General features: G+C 38.4%; 6 protein-coding genes across 6 annotated transcripts; 2 read left to right on the top strand and 4 right to left on the bottom strand.

Moving 5' to 3' along the window:
- Positions 1 to 1,547: 1,547 nt before the first annotated feature.
- On the bottom strand, positions 1,548 to 4,022 carry J056_003113 (Choline dehydrogenase; the record flags this gene model as incomplete). Its single annotated transcript, XM_009268417.1, has 15 exons — positions 1,548 to 1,676; positions 1,724 to 1,815; positions 1,864 to 1,992; positions 2,037 to 2,122; positions 2,172 to 2,197; positions 2,243 to 2,579; positions 2,627 to 2,670; positions 2,718 to 2,787; positions 2,831 to 3,141; positions 3,187 to 3,385; positions 3,434 to 3,520; positions 3,567 to 3,669; positions 3,712 to 3,770; positions 3,815 to 3,909; positions 3,954 to 4,022. The coding sequence occupies 15 exons, from the start codon at positions 4,020 to 4,022 to the stop codon at positions 1,548 to 1,550; spliced, it is 1,836 nt and encodes a 611-aa protein (XP_009266692.1).
- Positions 4,023 to 4,160: 138 nt separating this feature from the next.
- J056_003114 (Histone acetyltransferase) lies at positions 4,161 to 5,333 on the top strand (the record flags this gene model as incomplete). Its single annotated transcript, XM_009268418.1, has 1 exon — positions 4,161 to 5,333. The coding sequence occupies one exon, from the start codon at positions 4,161 to 4,163 to the stop codon at positions 5,331 to 5,333; it is 1,173 nt and encodes a 390-aa protein (XP_009266693.1).
- Positions 5,334 to 5,381: 48 nt separating this feature from the next.
- On the bottom strand, positions 5,382 to 7,742 carry J056_003115 (uncharacterized protein; the record flags this gene model as incomplete). Its single annotated transcript, XM_009268419.1, has 6 exons — positions 5,382 to 5,486; positions 5,533 to 6,618; positions 6,665 to 6,816; positions 6,865 to 7,139; positions 7,187 to 7,308; positions 7,362 to 7,742. 6 exons carry the CDS (start codon positions 7,740 to 7,742, stop codon positions 5,382 to 5,384), a joined length of 2,121 nt encoding a protein of 706 aa, XP_009266694.1.
- Positions 7,743 to 8,050: 308 nt separating this feature from the next.
- Positions 8,051 to 9,990, top strand: J056_003116 (uncharacterized protein; the record flags this gene model as incomplete). Its single annotated transcript, XM_009268420.1, has 2 exons — positions 8,051 to 9,578; positions 9,629 to 9,990. 2 exons carry the CDS (start codon positions 8,051 to 8,053, stop codon positions 9,988 to 9,990), a joined length of 1,890 nt encoding a protein of 629 aa, XP_009266695.1.
- A 54-nt stretch (positions 9,991 to 10,044) lies between these two features.
- On the bottom strand, positions 10,045 to 11,771 carry J056_003117 (DASH complex subunit ask1; the record flags this gene model as incomplete). The annotated part of the gene is made up of 4 exons (XM_009268421.1): positions 10,045 to 11,376; positions 11,423 to 11,532; positions 11,578 to 11,614; positions 11,661 to 11,771. The coding sequence occupies 4 exons, from the start codon at positions 11,769 to 11,771 to the stop codon at positions 10,045 to 10,047; spliced, it is 1,590 nt and encodes a 529-aa protein (XP_009266696.1).
- Positions 11,772 to 11,859: 88 nt separating this feature from the next.
- Positions 11,860 to 14,518, bottom strand: J056_003118 (DNA mismatch repair protein pms1; the record flags this gene model as incomplete). Its single annotated transcript, XM_009268422.1, has 4 exons — positions 11,860 to 12,152; positions 12,195 to 12,364; positions 12,413 to 14,396; positions 14,446 to 14,518. 4 exons carry the CDS (start codon positions 14,516 to 14,518, stop codon positions 11,860 to 11,862), a joined length of 2,520 nt encoding a protein of 839 aa, XP_009266697.1.
- Between the last annotated feature and the right edge of the window lie 694 nt (positions 14,519 to 15,212).

Below are 15,212 nucleotides of genomic sequence, written 5' to 3' on the forward strand. Positions count from 1 at the left end.
CAAGTACTGGCAAGATAAACAAATATCAAGACTACAATTTTCATAGAAACTCTAGCAATACCAATACATTTTCATCTCAACCCTCCGCTCAATATTCACTGATTTGCATTTCTCGACTTCCACCTGTCTCACATCTCAGATTGCTTATATACGAGTTGATGATCTGCAAATTAAAACAGCCAAAGAAACAGTCATGAATCAGCTCTACATGATGGTACCCGAGATTTAGCTCTGAGCCTTCAATCGCGCAATGTAGGCTGTTCGGAGGTTGTAATTCGATATCGCTCTAGAGCACGCTATAGGATAGATATGGAAGATTTCATGTGCTTCATCGATGGAAAGAAATTGTTTAAGAGGATGCAGACCACAAACACTCAAAATTTCCAGGTATTTGGCTATATAAACGCGATTTACGTTTTCAAGTATTTAGCGTCCATAAGTCTTAAAAGTGGCTCCAGGGAATTATTATTTGTGTTATAGCATGGCTGCAAGCTTATTGAATGCAATCGATCTAAAGAAAAGGGGGGGGGTCAGCCCAACTTTGAAATCGCGACTTTGGATGGACCAAGTGCATTCGAGATTTCAAATAATGGGAAGTAATGGTGGTGTGAAGGTGGCTAAGACCGCGTTAGAATCTCAGAAAGCAGGATGATTTGGTTATAAAGCTTTCAAACTCCAAAACTCTCTACAAGGAGCATTCTACATCTAAATGGGCAATTACAGAGCGCCACACCCTATTTATACTAAAAATCAATCTCGAATTTATCAAAAGCGATTGTTTCGGAATGATACCAATGTTGCTCAAGTTTGTAGCAATTATAGTTCTATAACGTTGAGATGCCGTGTTTTGGTTTAGTGATGAGGTGAGAGTTGGGGGATTAAATACTTTTTTTAGAGTAATTAATGCATGTAATCAACTTGAAAATTGTACTGAGTATTGACTTTTGCAAGTGATTGATCGTCTATGAGCTGATAATGCTCTGCGACGATCAAATGAAATGCCTTAAAGTGGGAAAGATGAGAAGCTACGAAGCATGTGAACTTTCAATGTGCTTATTCGAGTATTGTTTGCTAAATTAACACATTTCAATCCGTTTAAACGGCCTTCGAGTCTTTTACTCAACTTGATGCAAATAGCCCATTGAATAGACGGGCATAGGAGAAACAGGCTACTGAAGCAAAGCGATTTTATAAAGGATTGGGGTTCATTTATCTTTCGCCCTTCTCTTGATTCGCCATGAGTTCACTCTAGTAAAACGATTCTGGTGATATCATTGATGTACGCAGAGGGAAACCAGATCGAAGATCAATAGTGGTACAGGTGGATTATTCAGAGCTTGATCGAGCAAGCCCAATTCTTCAATCATCTTGTTGCTTCACAAGTTACTGAGTATTCTCCAACATATTGAAGTGCTCGAGGCAGCCCGCAAAAGATACTGTAATACATCAAGGCAAAAGCGCCCTCTCAAAAGCAATTGCTTTGATAACATTTAATTAAATTATAATACAAACTCGTTGCGGATTGCTAGTTAGATTTTAAAATCATGTCAGCAGTCTATTGAGATATCAGCTAAGAAATTGCTGAGATCAAGATGCAAATCTACCTTTTCTGCGATACCATAAAGTGTTGCTTGGATATGTGCACTTACGTGTAACGGCATTATTGATGCATCAGCCTAACGTTGTCTAAGTAATTTAGTCGATTTGTATAATGGAAACCCACAATACGTAAATTAGATAGCCCATAGACCTTTAGATTGCTATCAACAACGCCGTTAAGCTCTTTTGGCATCATACTGGCAGTACCGATCAAGTCTAAATGTATGTAAGAATATTGCTCTCTTTAGAAGGTATTCAGCTCACGATGCTCGCTTCTAATTGCAGTCTTCCAATACTCTTCAAGATCCTTATCATTATTCACGCTTGGACCAGGATACACCTCTTGCTGTATTATTTCCTGCATAGATGGTGACTTCATGAGCTTCCTTATGTCTGTAGACTTCAGTACAGCGTAAAATTTGTTCAAAAGAACTTACGCTTCAATCCTTGGGTCTGTAAAATTTTATCTGATTCAACTCCAAAATAGTTTGCTGATAATATAGGGTGATCATTATGGTCGGAGCTGTGTTTACGGTAAGCAACATTTACCCTAAAATTGTGATACTTGCGACTGAATGTGTATAGAGCCACGTGAAAGCTGTATGGCGTCAACCTCTGGATACCGATAAAGCAAGACACTTACCGGATGTTGGACAGCAGCCTCGACGGAAATGTAGCTGGTGTTAGTCTCTGGTTTTCTATCGTCATTGTATGAAACAAAACTATTGGCCACAAGATGTTCGATTGCATTAGTTTCAATAAATTTCATCTGCTCCTGATACAACGAAGCGTAGACTGAGTCAGATTGAGACTCTACCCATTCTTGAGCGCTCTTCAGGTATGATTTTTTCTCATTTTCCTCGAAGACAATATCCAAGCTTACATATGCAAGACAAGCTCCGACGTGTGCAAGTTTTGATGTGAAGTCACCCTGTTGGAATTTCTGCAGCTCCTCAAGATACAGCTCTCTGTCGTGTGTCCTTTAAATAGGCTGTGAGTGGAATTACAATTGTCACACACTACTTACAATCGATCATTTGAGCTAAACTCTGGTTTCAACTTCCAAATAGTCTAGAAGGATACGTCAACTACGCAAATTCGGTGTAATTGAGGCCTACAGAAATAGCTGTGTGATCCTGAAAGTTTTCACCAACACCGTCTAACTCCAGTATAACATCAATACCATTTCTGTGGGTGTCAGAGGTATGACCTGCAAAATAAGACAACTTACTGCTCCAAAATATCTCTTCTTCCAATACCACTCAGCTCCAATATTTGAGGTGTGCCAACTGCACCAGCTGATAAAATGACCTCTTTCTCAGCAGATACAGTAAACTCTTCCCCACTTTTTGTGTAGGTCACACCGGTAACTCGACTGTCAGACACTATCAACTTAATAACTTGAGCATTAGATTCGACTTGTAAATTATCTCTATATGCAAGAGGGAAATAATAAGCGGATGCGGAGTAACTTCTTGTGAAGTTGTGGTAGTTTACTGAGCTTGGATTTATACTAGCTCCAGAATTGTCTCCATCCCAAGGCTGCAGAATTGTTTAGCGGTATAAAGAATTGCCCTATTTGCCTACGCTGTAATTGGCGTTGACACCAATATCTTGGAAGGCTGGCAGCCATCTCCTTGCAAAATCGGGGACATTCTGGCTAATTGTAGCTTGAAGTGGACCTTCATGTCCAATGGCATAATCGTTGAGCTTGTCATTGTCATCAATGGAATATTTGTGAAGAATATCATCAGATGGAATGTGGAAGGTCTCTGACTTTTTCATGCTAGAAGAAAAGTCAGCGGAATTATTTATACAAAGTGATGTTGCATACTAGTAAAGTAGATCATCAAAGCTCCAGCCATCATTGCCAAGGTTATTCCACGCATCTATCTCGAGAGAATGAGGTCTATCCCAACCACTAGATAGGCTTAATGATTATTCCAGCAATGAAAAGAAGAACATACAGTCCATTCAAAGCGCTCGTTCCTCCAAGAACTCTGCCTCTCGGTAAAGAAATCGGATGAAGGCCAAAATCGGCTTGTGCCTCTGTGGTGTAATTCCAATCGACTACACTTGTTAAAGTAAGCTGGTAAATTAATTCAAACTTACATTTAGATCCTATTGCAGATCCACCAAAAGGCAAGTCAATATTACTGTTATTGAAGCCACTACATGAATGTGAGATAAAGTGGAATTACTGTGTGATAACAACCTTTCACCAGCTTCGAGTACCATTACTTGCAATTTGCTGACATCTGATAACCGTGAAGCTAATGCCAGACCGGTTGTGCCACCCCCGATAACGATCTACAATTGAGTTAGGCAGAATTTGTAGAAGCGGATCAACATACAAAATCAGGATTAGCAGCATAAGCAGAGGCTACAATAGCAGCCAGAACAAAGCATCGTTTGATAATCATTTGACTAAAACAAGAATGGGATTCAGCGAATATTCACATTCCAGCATTCCCGATGTTGATTTTTGATTAGCGATTTGATTAAAACGTTCAAAGGAAAATGTTGATTGTTGATTTTGATTTCCTTCGGTGATTACGGTGATGATCGACAGTCTACAAGACATATTGAATAGAAAACTAGAGGAAAGATTACCGGGAAAGAGGAGCTTAACAGTAATCTCATTAGTCTCAAATTTCACTCAATTAAAGCAACATCTATTCCCGTTCACCTCATCTATACCAAATCCACCAATCAAGAAGATCCTTATTGCATTCGCAGAATATGATACGCTCAGCTCTGCGATAGAGCTGCATCTATTCAAATTGAATGACAGAGTCCTTATTTACGTCTCAAAGGTAGACTCTACAGGATTCGGTTTGACACCTTCACCAATGTCAATTGCGATTGAAAGTGTCATACACTGGGCCAAAGTAGCCTTCAATTTGCAAGTCTGGCTACACATTTTTTCTCGAGCTCAAAATGCATACATATTCCCTAATAGCGAGAAGAATGGTAAAAAGAGAGTACTCTCTGACATGCAATTGCAGAGATGGTGGAAGCAAACATTGGATAACCTCACTCCATTCAAGCGATGGCTCTTTCTGCCTGGATTTTCTCAAGAAGAGGCGATAGGGATCATCAAGGTTGATAATGATTGGATTTACGGTAATCCACATCAATCCAACCAGGAATTGAATTCCAGGAACCTCTCATCTTTGATACCTTACTTTGAAGATGACCCAAAGTCGAGATTTTTGGACGAATTGGCTAACTCAGCTGAAGCTCTGGACGGCCGTTCTTTGAAGAAGCCCAGACGTGAAAGCAGCAAGGAAGAGAATGTAAGCTATAAGCAAAACGCATTAGACCGCATCTCAATTGAAGAGTTTTGGGAAAGACTCGGTTATAGACAGGAGTGTGCGTCAGGTAGAGTGACTGGATTCTTCTTTCTACATTTCTCAAGAGAAGATGGACCAATCAAAGAGGCAATTGAGGTGAATAAGACGGATCAAGATATCGATATTTCGATAGAATTATTCCATCGAATTCATGATCTGCTGACAAACTCGGACTTCCATACGTTTGAAGGCGCGGTGTCTGCAACGTCATCGTGGTTAAACAAGATCAGGACATTGATAGATAATTCTCAAGCATACATAGCACCAAATGTTAAAGTCGATAACCCTGAGAAAGTTAAAGCGACAGCAGATACTGAGCCTGTAAAAGCCCAAGTACTGACCGTGCGCAAGAAAAAAAGACCCGCGAGTGCCGTATAAATTAGAATGCATTCTTAAGTTTAGCGTTATAAGTGTAATTGTATTTAATTAAACTACTGATTGTCTATACCGTATGAAAGAAAGGAAGTTTTGATAGGCCTCGTCTATTGTTGCTCGGAGTTCTGGATTGAATTTTCTGTCAACCGAGCGTGTCTGTAGATGAGTCAGCTAAGATATCCTTGATTACTAACATACGTACGCAAGTCCTGACTAAAGGTACAACGCCTCTAAGCTTGCTCAAGAATTTTTCATACCTGAACACTGGAACATCATAAGAAGAGTTCTCATCAGCATAAACATCGAAAAGCTCGTTGAGAACTGCAACTGTTACTTCAGCAGTCGTTGATTCAGCTGTGGCTTGTGACGCTACTTGTGGTAATTTGAATAACAAATCGATGAAAAAGTTGCCAATCAATCTGTTGTCTTCAATGGCATCTTGACGGCGCGCAAGACTACCTAAAGTTCCAATAACCTTACTCTTGAGAGCATCGGAAGTCGTAGACCTGTAAATTGAAGTCAAAGCTGCAATTTCCGATGATTGTAGAATCAAATCTTCTCCTAATACCTTTGAAACACCTAGCATACATCCAACGAGATTATCTATACAACCGAAGCGAGCGCTTTGAGTCTTGATCGTAAAGTCATTCATTTCACATGGTTCAATCGCCTGACCTAGTTCGAACAGTTTATTCCATAACTGAGACAACGCTGGCTTCAATTGCTGCTTCAGCTCCGACCATGCTTGAGCCTCATTATCCGATGTAGGACTAGATGGTGATGGTGCATAACGAGCCAAAGATAATAACAGATTTTGAAGAGCTTCCAAAGCACGCAAATGTACAGCGGACAAGTGAGCAGTTGTTGGTGGATGAGGTGACCTAGCAGATAATCCAGTGCGAAGGAGAGACATGTTGGTAGGGAAAGCTAATTTGATTAAGCCCTCATGTAAGGCTATCTCTGGACCAAACAACTTGACTAAAGAGGATGGAATGATTGAAGTAGTTGCCACTGGTTGAGTATCTTTAATTTCATTATCCTGCATGTTCGAATCACCTTCAATGATTGCATCAATGTTTTCTTCCATGTCCTCTTCCATATCCTCATTCTGATCCTCTTCATCTTGATTAATTTCAAAGTCATCGTCAGGTATTTGAGAGCAGTATCCTGTTAGGACGTCAAGACTGCTTTGAAGTGCGATCAAAACAAGCTCAATTTCATCTAATCTCTTCTCCTCATTTGACTTGTGGTCAGTAGAATTCTTGTTTTGCTTGGTAGAAACTTGAGGCTGGAAGATAATGAGCTTGAGTTTGATATTTGAAGGATATACTCACCAGCTTTGACGCTAATGTCTCACTTTCATCGGAGAGAGATTTCAAGTCTGCGTTTAAGCAAGAAATAAGAATAGGTAGGATAGTACTACTATCATTAGCAATAGCAGCTGCGGGAATCACAGCAGGCAAGGGAGATATGTTGCGTATTATACCTTTGAGGATTATTCAGTAAGTGAGCTCAAATTAGATAGAAGACTGACCACAAGCTAGGATTTTTGATAGGGTAGCCTTAACTTGGTCTTGACCGTCGAAAGAATCTTGGACTATATCGACAAGAGCGGTACAATCACCAGGGTTGTCAGTGAAGTGCCTTTTAAACATACTATTTTCTTCAGAAAGAACGAATAAACATTGTGCAGAAGCAATAGTAGTTGAAAGAGGTGCATTTTTTCTAAGGTCGTTCTTCAAAAATGCAACCAAGAATGGAGGTAATGAGAGATCGTTGACGGCTTTGAATGCTTTATTGGAAGTTTCACTGGATGTATTTGTTAGTTATAAGTATAACTTTGGTGATGAACTAACGATAGACACCAGAAGATAGTAACAATGTTCTCAACCCAGGACCAAACAATATTTCTCCAAGACATTTCATCGTGATCAGCGGGTGGATGACCTTGAATAAGATTTTCAATCAAAGGGATAATCTGATTGAGATGCTAATTAAGTTGTAATAAGAAGACAAAAGAGATCAACAAACCTTTGTAACATGAGTTTTTAAAGGAGCAAGTATGTTCTTATTAAACATTTCAGCGCAGATTTCCGGACCACCATCAATACAAAGGTTTCTAAGAGAACCAGTTGATTCATTTATAACATCAGGTTCATCATCGGTTAATCTTCCAATTAAGAGAGAAATGACACCTTTAGATTGTAAAAGCCTACGAGTGGAAGAATCATTTGCAATTAGATTTGAAGTTGCTGCACAAGCCCAGACTCTATCATTTGGATTTGGCGAGTTAAACTTTTCTAAAACGGGGATAACCTGAGTGTGATTGTCCTTGGAGGACTTGTGATGGCTATCCGGGACACGAATTGGATTATGCCTTGCGGTTCTCTTCTTGGTTTGAGATTTTCCCATTAAATGATTGAGTGACTGAGTAGAAAGAGAGGTGAAAGTGTGTAAAATTTAAAATTAAAAGAACAAAAGATAATATGCAAATTACAAATCAATTTTTAAGTAAAATATTTGAAACACCCTTTAAATCTCAATTCAGTTCTAAATATGTCGTCAAAGCGTTACTACGACGGTTGAGCTTGACTTTGCTGTTTTTTAGTCATCATTTTAGAGATTTAGTGGGTTTGAAATTTCAAAGTAAATTTTAAAAATTCAAATCCAATTTCAACTTGGTTGTCCTTGTTCAAGGTGAATATCAAGAGGAAAATCAGATGGAATCTCAAGAGATTTTAGAATCAACAATCAAAAATGAAAATAAAAGATTGAACGAAGATCCAAATGATTTATCTAAAGTTGTTAAGAAGCGTAAGCAGCGTACACCTTCACCACCTTTATTTGAAAATCAGCAACTAAAACCACTTCAAACGGTTAGATTAGACATTGATTTGGATAAAGATGATTACTTATTCAACTTTTTACATTTGTCTAAAAATTCTAATCAACTTTCTCCCGATAAGCCTTACTCGAACTTGATCAACTTATTGGATCATGTTAGTGATGCTGAGGATGATGATGAACCTCATCCAGATAAGAAACGCGCTGAATACGATAATTACGACGTTAATGACCCCTTCGTTGATGATAGTCAACTCACCGTTGATGAACCAAAGATGATGGCCAAACCTACAAATGAGGGCTTTTATATTACAATTGATCATGTCGAACTAGAGACTAAATCTCCTTCTCAACTTAAAGAGAAGAAAAAAGATTCTGACAAAGACAAGCAAAAGAAACGTTCAAGCTTACACAACTTGTCCAAGTATTCCTCCTTCTTCCCTAAACCGCAACTACCTGCAACTCCAATTGCTCCAGATATATCTTTTGAAGGCATTTCTTTAGATGTATCTGATACACCCATCAACAAGAGCAGAGATTCTCCTGCAATCACTACCCAACATAAAGACTCTCCAGAGCCATCAAAGTCTCAAACACGTACAGACGTTAGCTCAATTATTGGTCCAAAGAAAGGTGGTTTACTTACAGGTTTCACAATGGATCATCTACCTTCACCTTCCTGGTCAAAAGGTAAAAAAGAATACCCAATTGAACCTATTTCAGAGGATCTTCAAAGCGCATTCGAGCAGCTCACCGTACTCATTATGAAGGAGAATTTTGAACAAAAAACAAAATTTCCTCAAAGTCTCAAAGATCCACTCAAACGTACAGCAGAAATAGCTATCCAGCTAGAACAGTATGATGAAAATCACTTTTTCAATCGTTTACCTAGACTCTTTCCATACAACAGATTCACTATGATGAAATTAACCAAGACTATGCTATTCGATTACCACAAAAATTTCTATGAAGAGCGTTACGAGTTATGTAAGGGTGCATTTCAAGAAGAAGTTGACAATGAGCGGGACCAGTACATTCATGACCACGAAGATGCTATAAAGCAATATGAAGCTGATTGGAATCATTTCCAAGAGCGTTACCCAGAAGATGCTAAAATATCTGAAGACATTAAATCAGGTGGTCATTCATTAAAGCTCTCACAGCATCAACAAGCACCTGATCCACCAAAACCACGCTGGAAGTGGACAGAAAAGATGAACACCGCTTTGATGGCAATGACTGAAATCAAAGAGGATATATACCATTTAGACCTTGAAAGATCTGAGTTGGATAAGAACCAACCTACTCCAACGCGTGAACAAACTTATCGTAGTAAGGTCTATGCCGAATTAGCGGCCATTTTTCCTGCTGATTGGATGCATACTACAGATATCTCTAGAAAAAGTAAGGAGTAATAATACTTCTAGATTACATTTTTGCTTACAAAGTCTTAGGAACAACCCTTCTTAGTCGTTCTAAACATCAAAAGACTTCAAATACGAACGATGAAAATAGCAACGCTAATGAGAAAGGGAAAGATAAAAGTAACGAGTCAAAAGTTGCAAAGGATGAGAAGGATGAAGAAAATACAAAGGATGAACAAGATGCAAAGGATACAGAAGATCTAAAGAATCCAAGTGATGCAAATTCGAAAGAGCAAAAAGAACCAAATAAGCAAAGTGAATTCAACAAGCAGAATGAACCAAATGAGGCCAAGGATGTAGATCAACCAACAAAAGAAACACACGAGCCAGCAAATGAAACGAATCATTCACTTAAAGACACAAATCAGCCAGCAGAAACTCCTGAAAAGTGAAATACAATTAAAGTGGCTTAAACTGTACAATACATGTAAAATGATACTAATAATTTATTTACCAAGTGGGCTTTGAGGATCATGACCAGCATTATTGATATTCGTACCGAACCAAGTGGATGTGACATCGCCATGTAATTGCAATTTTGATTCCTGATTCTTATTAGATCGAGGTCCAAACAAGGTATCAGAAGCATCTGTATTTTGATTACTCATACTGTTATTTATACTGTCATCGTCTGAGTCTGAGTCGTCTTGTACATTTGCCATCACAGCAGCAGCGGTGAGCGCAAGTGGTTGTGGCTGTATACTAGTATCGTCTAATGAGCTAGTCGTAGAAGATGAAGAGACATCAGGATTAAAGTCATTGCCCTTACTGTAATTTCTAGTCATAAACGATCCTTGATGCATGAGTGTATCCTGGTCATCCTCATTGTCATCATCTCCAGCATTAATTGCCTTAATTTTGAGGGGTTTCTTATTAGACTGACCAGTTTCTCTGAGTATGTCATCCACAATACTAGCTGCTGCTTCTTTAGCTGGTGTTTTCTGTAATTTAGACTTTGGCATAGTAAAGTTCATCGTCTGTGGAGGTGACATTCCAGGGGGTAAAACATCATCTTCATCTTCATCGGAATCAAGGCCATCTTCATCACTCTGTCTGTAATTGTGACTTGAAAAGTTAAATTTTCCCTCTTTGTTGTCTATGCGCAGTGGTGTGTTTCTCAAATCGGTGATACCATTCCAGTTTGGACCACCAAAAGGATTGCTGATAACCTTCCCCTTCTTAGGAGTCTTCTCTAAGCCATCGTTATCCTGATTCTCCTTATTGATCGGCACTTCATGCGTGGAGTGCTTGAAACTGAAGCTCATAGATGAAGTTTGTTGATTTTCATGGTAGTTGTTTGTGTCATTATAATTAATGGTATCATCAGCAAGTTGTGAGTCATCAGGCTTGATTTCACCAGTTCCAGTTCCAACAGCTTCAGCTTCAGATGCGGAAGGTAAAGAAAAGGAAGGCAGGATGGATGTAGAATTACTGGTCTCAAAGTTGATATCATCGTCATCGTTCTCGCGTATCTGTCTTCTAAGTCTTTCAAATGGTGATTCAAGCGAATTAGGTATTGTTGTCGATCTATCTTGTATATTAGCTTCTGATCCATCAACTTTAGGCAACGGTGTTGAAGATACACCGTTGTTAGCTAATTGGCCGAGGAAAGAGTCTTGATTGAAAGTCTCATTTATAGACCTGTCGTCATCGCGCTCAGCACCGTGGTTGATATTTGTGGCTGTAAGATCATCGCTGTAATAAGTGTCTCCGAATGATTGCTCTCCAGTCTGTGATACTCTGACCTGTGCTGCGTGCTCGAAGAAGGACTTCCAGTACTGAGTATTGCGTTAAGAATGTTTGTCTCAAAATCGAAAGACAAACCTTGGATATATTTCTCGAGTTATCAGTTGCTAATCCGTAATTTTTGATTTCAGGCAGAATGCGGCTGAGAATTACATTGTAGACGTTTGATAGATCAGCGTCTATGTTTTCTGATAAGAAAATGAGCCTTGTTATATCCGATTAAATCTACTAACGTAACGTAAGTGTTATTCTTTGGTCCATTTGCTCAATCTGACTCCTTTGTCAGTCACATGTTCACAATCAAACGGGAACCTACTTGTTCAGATGGAGGTAGATTATCGTGATCAATCCCTTTGATTCTGGGTATCCTGAAATCTGGGTTGTTTACGGGATCAGGACAAAACATAGCAAGCTGTTCAGATTCCATGACGGTTATGAAAGACGCGTAAACTAGAGGCGTGTTTAAACGATAAAACTAAATAAAATAATTCCAATCTATTTTACACTCATTCCAATCATCCTGCTTGTTCTCTAAGCTTAGTAGGTGCCGCAGCGTTGGCCTCCCATGAGGACAGTTCTACACAGATTAGGAGTTTAATCAATGATAGTAGTTTGAAGATACTCACCCAGGGCTGTTTGAGTGTTGAAAGATTCCTAACGATGCTTGTCATTTGCTTCTTCTTCAGGGATTTTCCAACCATTACACTCATTCTGCATGCTCGACTAGCAAACATGTCTTTTGCTTTTGTACATCGGGGAACCTGGCTTGGATTTTCATTGATGTCATGAATCAGCTCTTCTAAATCTACTGGCTACCATTAGACATATATCGACTTGAATATCAACGTACCCCTCAAATCGAACACTGTAGTTTTTGACAGGGGCAGAGCTACCAATTGGCATCGTCTACCACTCGCGCCATCTCCGTCAACTTGAATTTCGAAGCCGTTCTGTTTGAGCGTCTCCAGGTTGTCAAAAACTGTCAATTCATCAGACGCACTTAAATCGAGAGTACGTGGCCTGCCAAACAAGTCAATAATCACTACGCTGGTTGCGCTTCCAACTCACTTGATAAGCTTCTGAGACTGTATCCTAGAATTGAGTTGTAGCTTCTCGTAATTATACTTCTCATCTGCGGCATGTTGGTCAACGATAAAGAGATCATTCTCTTGTAGACCATTGTCGTTGACAGCCTTGCGTTTGACTATCATAAACCCTAAGTTGAACTGCCCAAGTATTTCTAGATTCTCAAAGTCAGTCTTGTGCAATACTCGCGATAGCGCTTGCTCTGCAGCTTGAGAGTTATCAAAGTTCTCTATTCCAGCTTTTTCCAGTTTTTCTGAGTACAACTTTTGCGAATTTTCATTAGTCAATGCGTTCGATTTGTTTGTATCTTTTTGCCATTTATAATGAAGTTCGTCAATATTAACAGTCAGTGACTGTCTAAAGTAGTTTGGCTCATCATCTTCTGAGCTTTCGTCGATCGTAAAAGTGTCATTCACGATTTGCATGTCAATGTTATGAGGATTCTGGACATCATTTTCATCTATTTGATTGTAAAAGCCATTGTCAAAAACTTTTGAATCAGTTTGATCGATTCGAATTTTCGTGTCAGTCTCTCTATCGCTAATCTCATCAATTAGTTCTGTCTCAGTTTTCCTTCTTTTAGGTGCTCGATCAACTGTTACTTGATTATCAGGAAACACCTCTGATGCCCATGAAGCATGTCTCGTATTTATTTGAGAGCTACTCATTGGATTTTCGGGTAAATCGTTAACCTTCTCGCACACAACCGAACCATCATTGTCGCTATCAATTGAGTTGTTATTGGGCTTTTTTTGAAAATCATCTTGACTAATTTGTTCCTCTGACAATGACTCAGCATCCCTATCGTAGCTGTGTTGATCATCATCAGCATCCTTTTGAGGTAAATCAGAAAGCTTATTTGGGGGTTCATTTAAAGGGATTGAGTGCATTTGAATGCTAGGTTGATGAATAATTGGCGTTGGAACTGATTGAGACTGTTTGTTTATCGTAAAGTGACCTCTAAATGGTTCAAAAAATAGGTTCAAATGGTAGTTGAGTGAATCTATTAAGCTAGATTCAAAGTGTAAGAAAATTGTACGCTTGTCAGGAGTAATATTGACGTCGTAAGCATCAGTGGGTATCTTAAAATCAGCGACGATAAAAGGATAAGATTGATTAATGTAAGATCTGAATAGGGAATTAATTGTTTTGGCGACTTTTGGTAGATTACAAGGTCTACCATTGATATAAAAGTATTGTCTGTCAGAAGTAGATCTTCCATGAGCGAATAAGGGTTTAGATATTGAACCAATCAGGTTTACAGTGAACGAAGTGTTAGTTATGCCCTCACGTTTTGCTATAGAAGGATCGACTTGAACAGGTAATTCTAAAGAGAGCGGAACTAAAGATTGATTTGCTGTTGAGCCGAATACAGAAGCGATTGAAGAAGGTAAAGAAGATTTACCTGCAGTTTGAAAGATGATAGACTTCTTATTAGCTTTATTATAGTTGGAAATATTGAATTTGACACTTGAGTGTAAAGGGCATAACGCATAAGATTGTAACAAGTTGATAGCTTTGCTGAATTCTCTCTTAAGGTTCTTTTCGAACTCCCTTCTTCGAACGGGTAAATTGTAGAATAAAGTAGACAAAGAGATGGTGGTACCCCTTTGTCTTGGGATATTGTGTCTTAACTGAGTAATGTTTCCTTTGTTATCGAAGGAGATGTTTGTAGCTTTTGGTGACGTCACATCGGTTGCAGTTAAGCAATCGAAGGACTTAGAGATGGTAGATAAGCTGGATAAGGCTTCACCACGGAAACCGAAAGTGCATAAATTGTTGAGGTCGTCGAAATTGGATAATTTTGAAGTAAAGTGCTTCTTAGTTAAGGATGAGAAGGATGATTCGTGGATACCAAAGCCATTATCAATAACCTTAAACCCATCGAAACCAGAATTATAGAAATTAATTTCAATTATGCTTGAATTAGCGTCTAAACTGTTCTCAATTAATTCTTTGACGGCAGCTGTGATTAAGTGTGTGAGTGAGAGTGTATATGAAGATGAATAACGAACATTGTAGATCTAAAATAACTTGATCAGATTGCAATTTATTTTTTGTTTTTGTATCGATTGAATTTAGGGACATTGAGGTTGGTTGAACAAGAACACTATTGAGGCGAATGGATCGATTGTTTACAGATAACTTAGAATATTTAGAATCTCTAAATAATTTAAGGCTAATTGAAATAAATAAGCAACCAAAGCTACTCAAATCTCAATTATTTGATTCCACCAATGATTTAAATAATCTATTGATTAAGGATTATAATATATTCTTAAATAACCAATCAACTGCTAATTCAATTGAAAGTTCAAATTTAGACTTAGATTTGAATTTAGTAGATGATCTATCAATATTCAATGAGAACACTAGAAATATAAAGTCTAATCTGAAATCTTCAATTGACTTGTTGAATTTGAGTAATGAGCTCCAGTTCATACTAAGATTACCCATAAAGTTAGATAACTTGATCAAATGTGATAACTTCAAAGAATCCATACTCTTATTAGATAAGTACGAATTCATTATGACCTCAACTTCTAGTTTATCATCTCAACTAATCATGGAACTGGATAGCCTTAAAATGATTTTGATCAACAAACTAATCATATCACTATCTTCAAATAAGCGATTAAGTGATTTAAACAATTCCATCAAATACTTGGAAAAGTTAACCAATCTAGACTACCGAGCGCTCTCCATTATATTCTTGAAATCTAAGTTATCCTTATTCAATCAACGAACATTTTCATTTAAAGATGAAGACTCCATCAAATTA

This window comes from Wallemia ichthyophaga (genome assembly GCF_000400465.1).
Source record: "Wallemia ichthyophaga EXF-994 unplaced genomic scaffold scaffold3, whole genome shotgun sequence".
Classification (NCBI taxonomy): Eukaryota; Fungi; Basidiomycota; class Wallemiomycetes; order Wallemiales; family Wallemiaceae; genus Wallemia; species Wallemia ichthyophaga.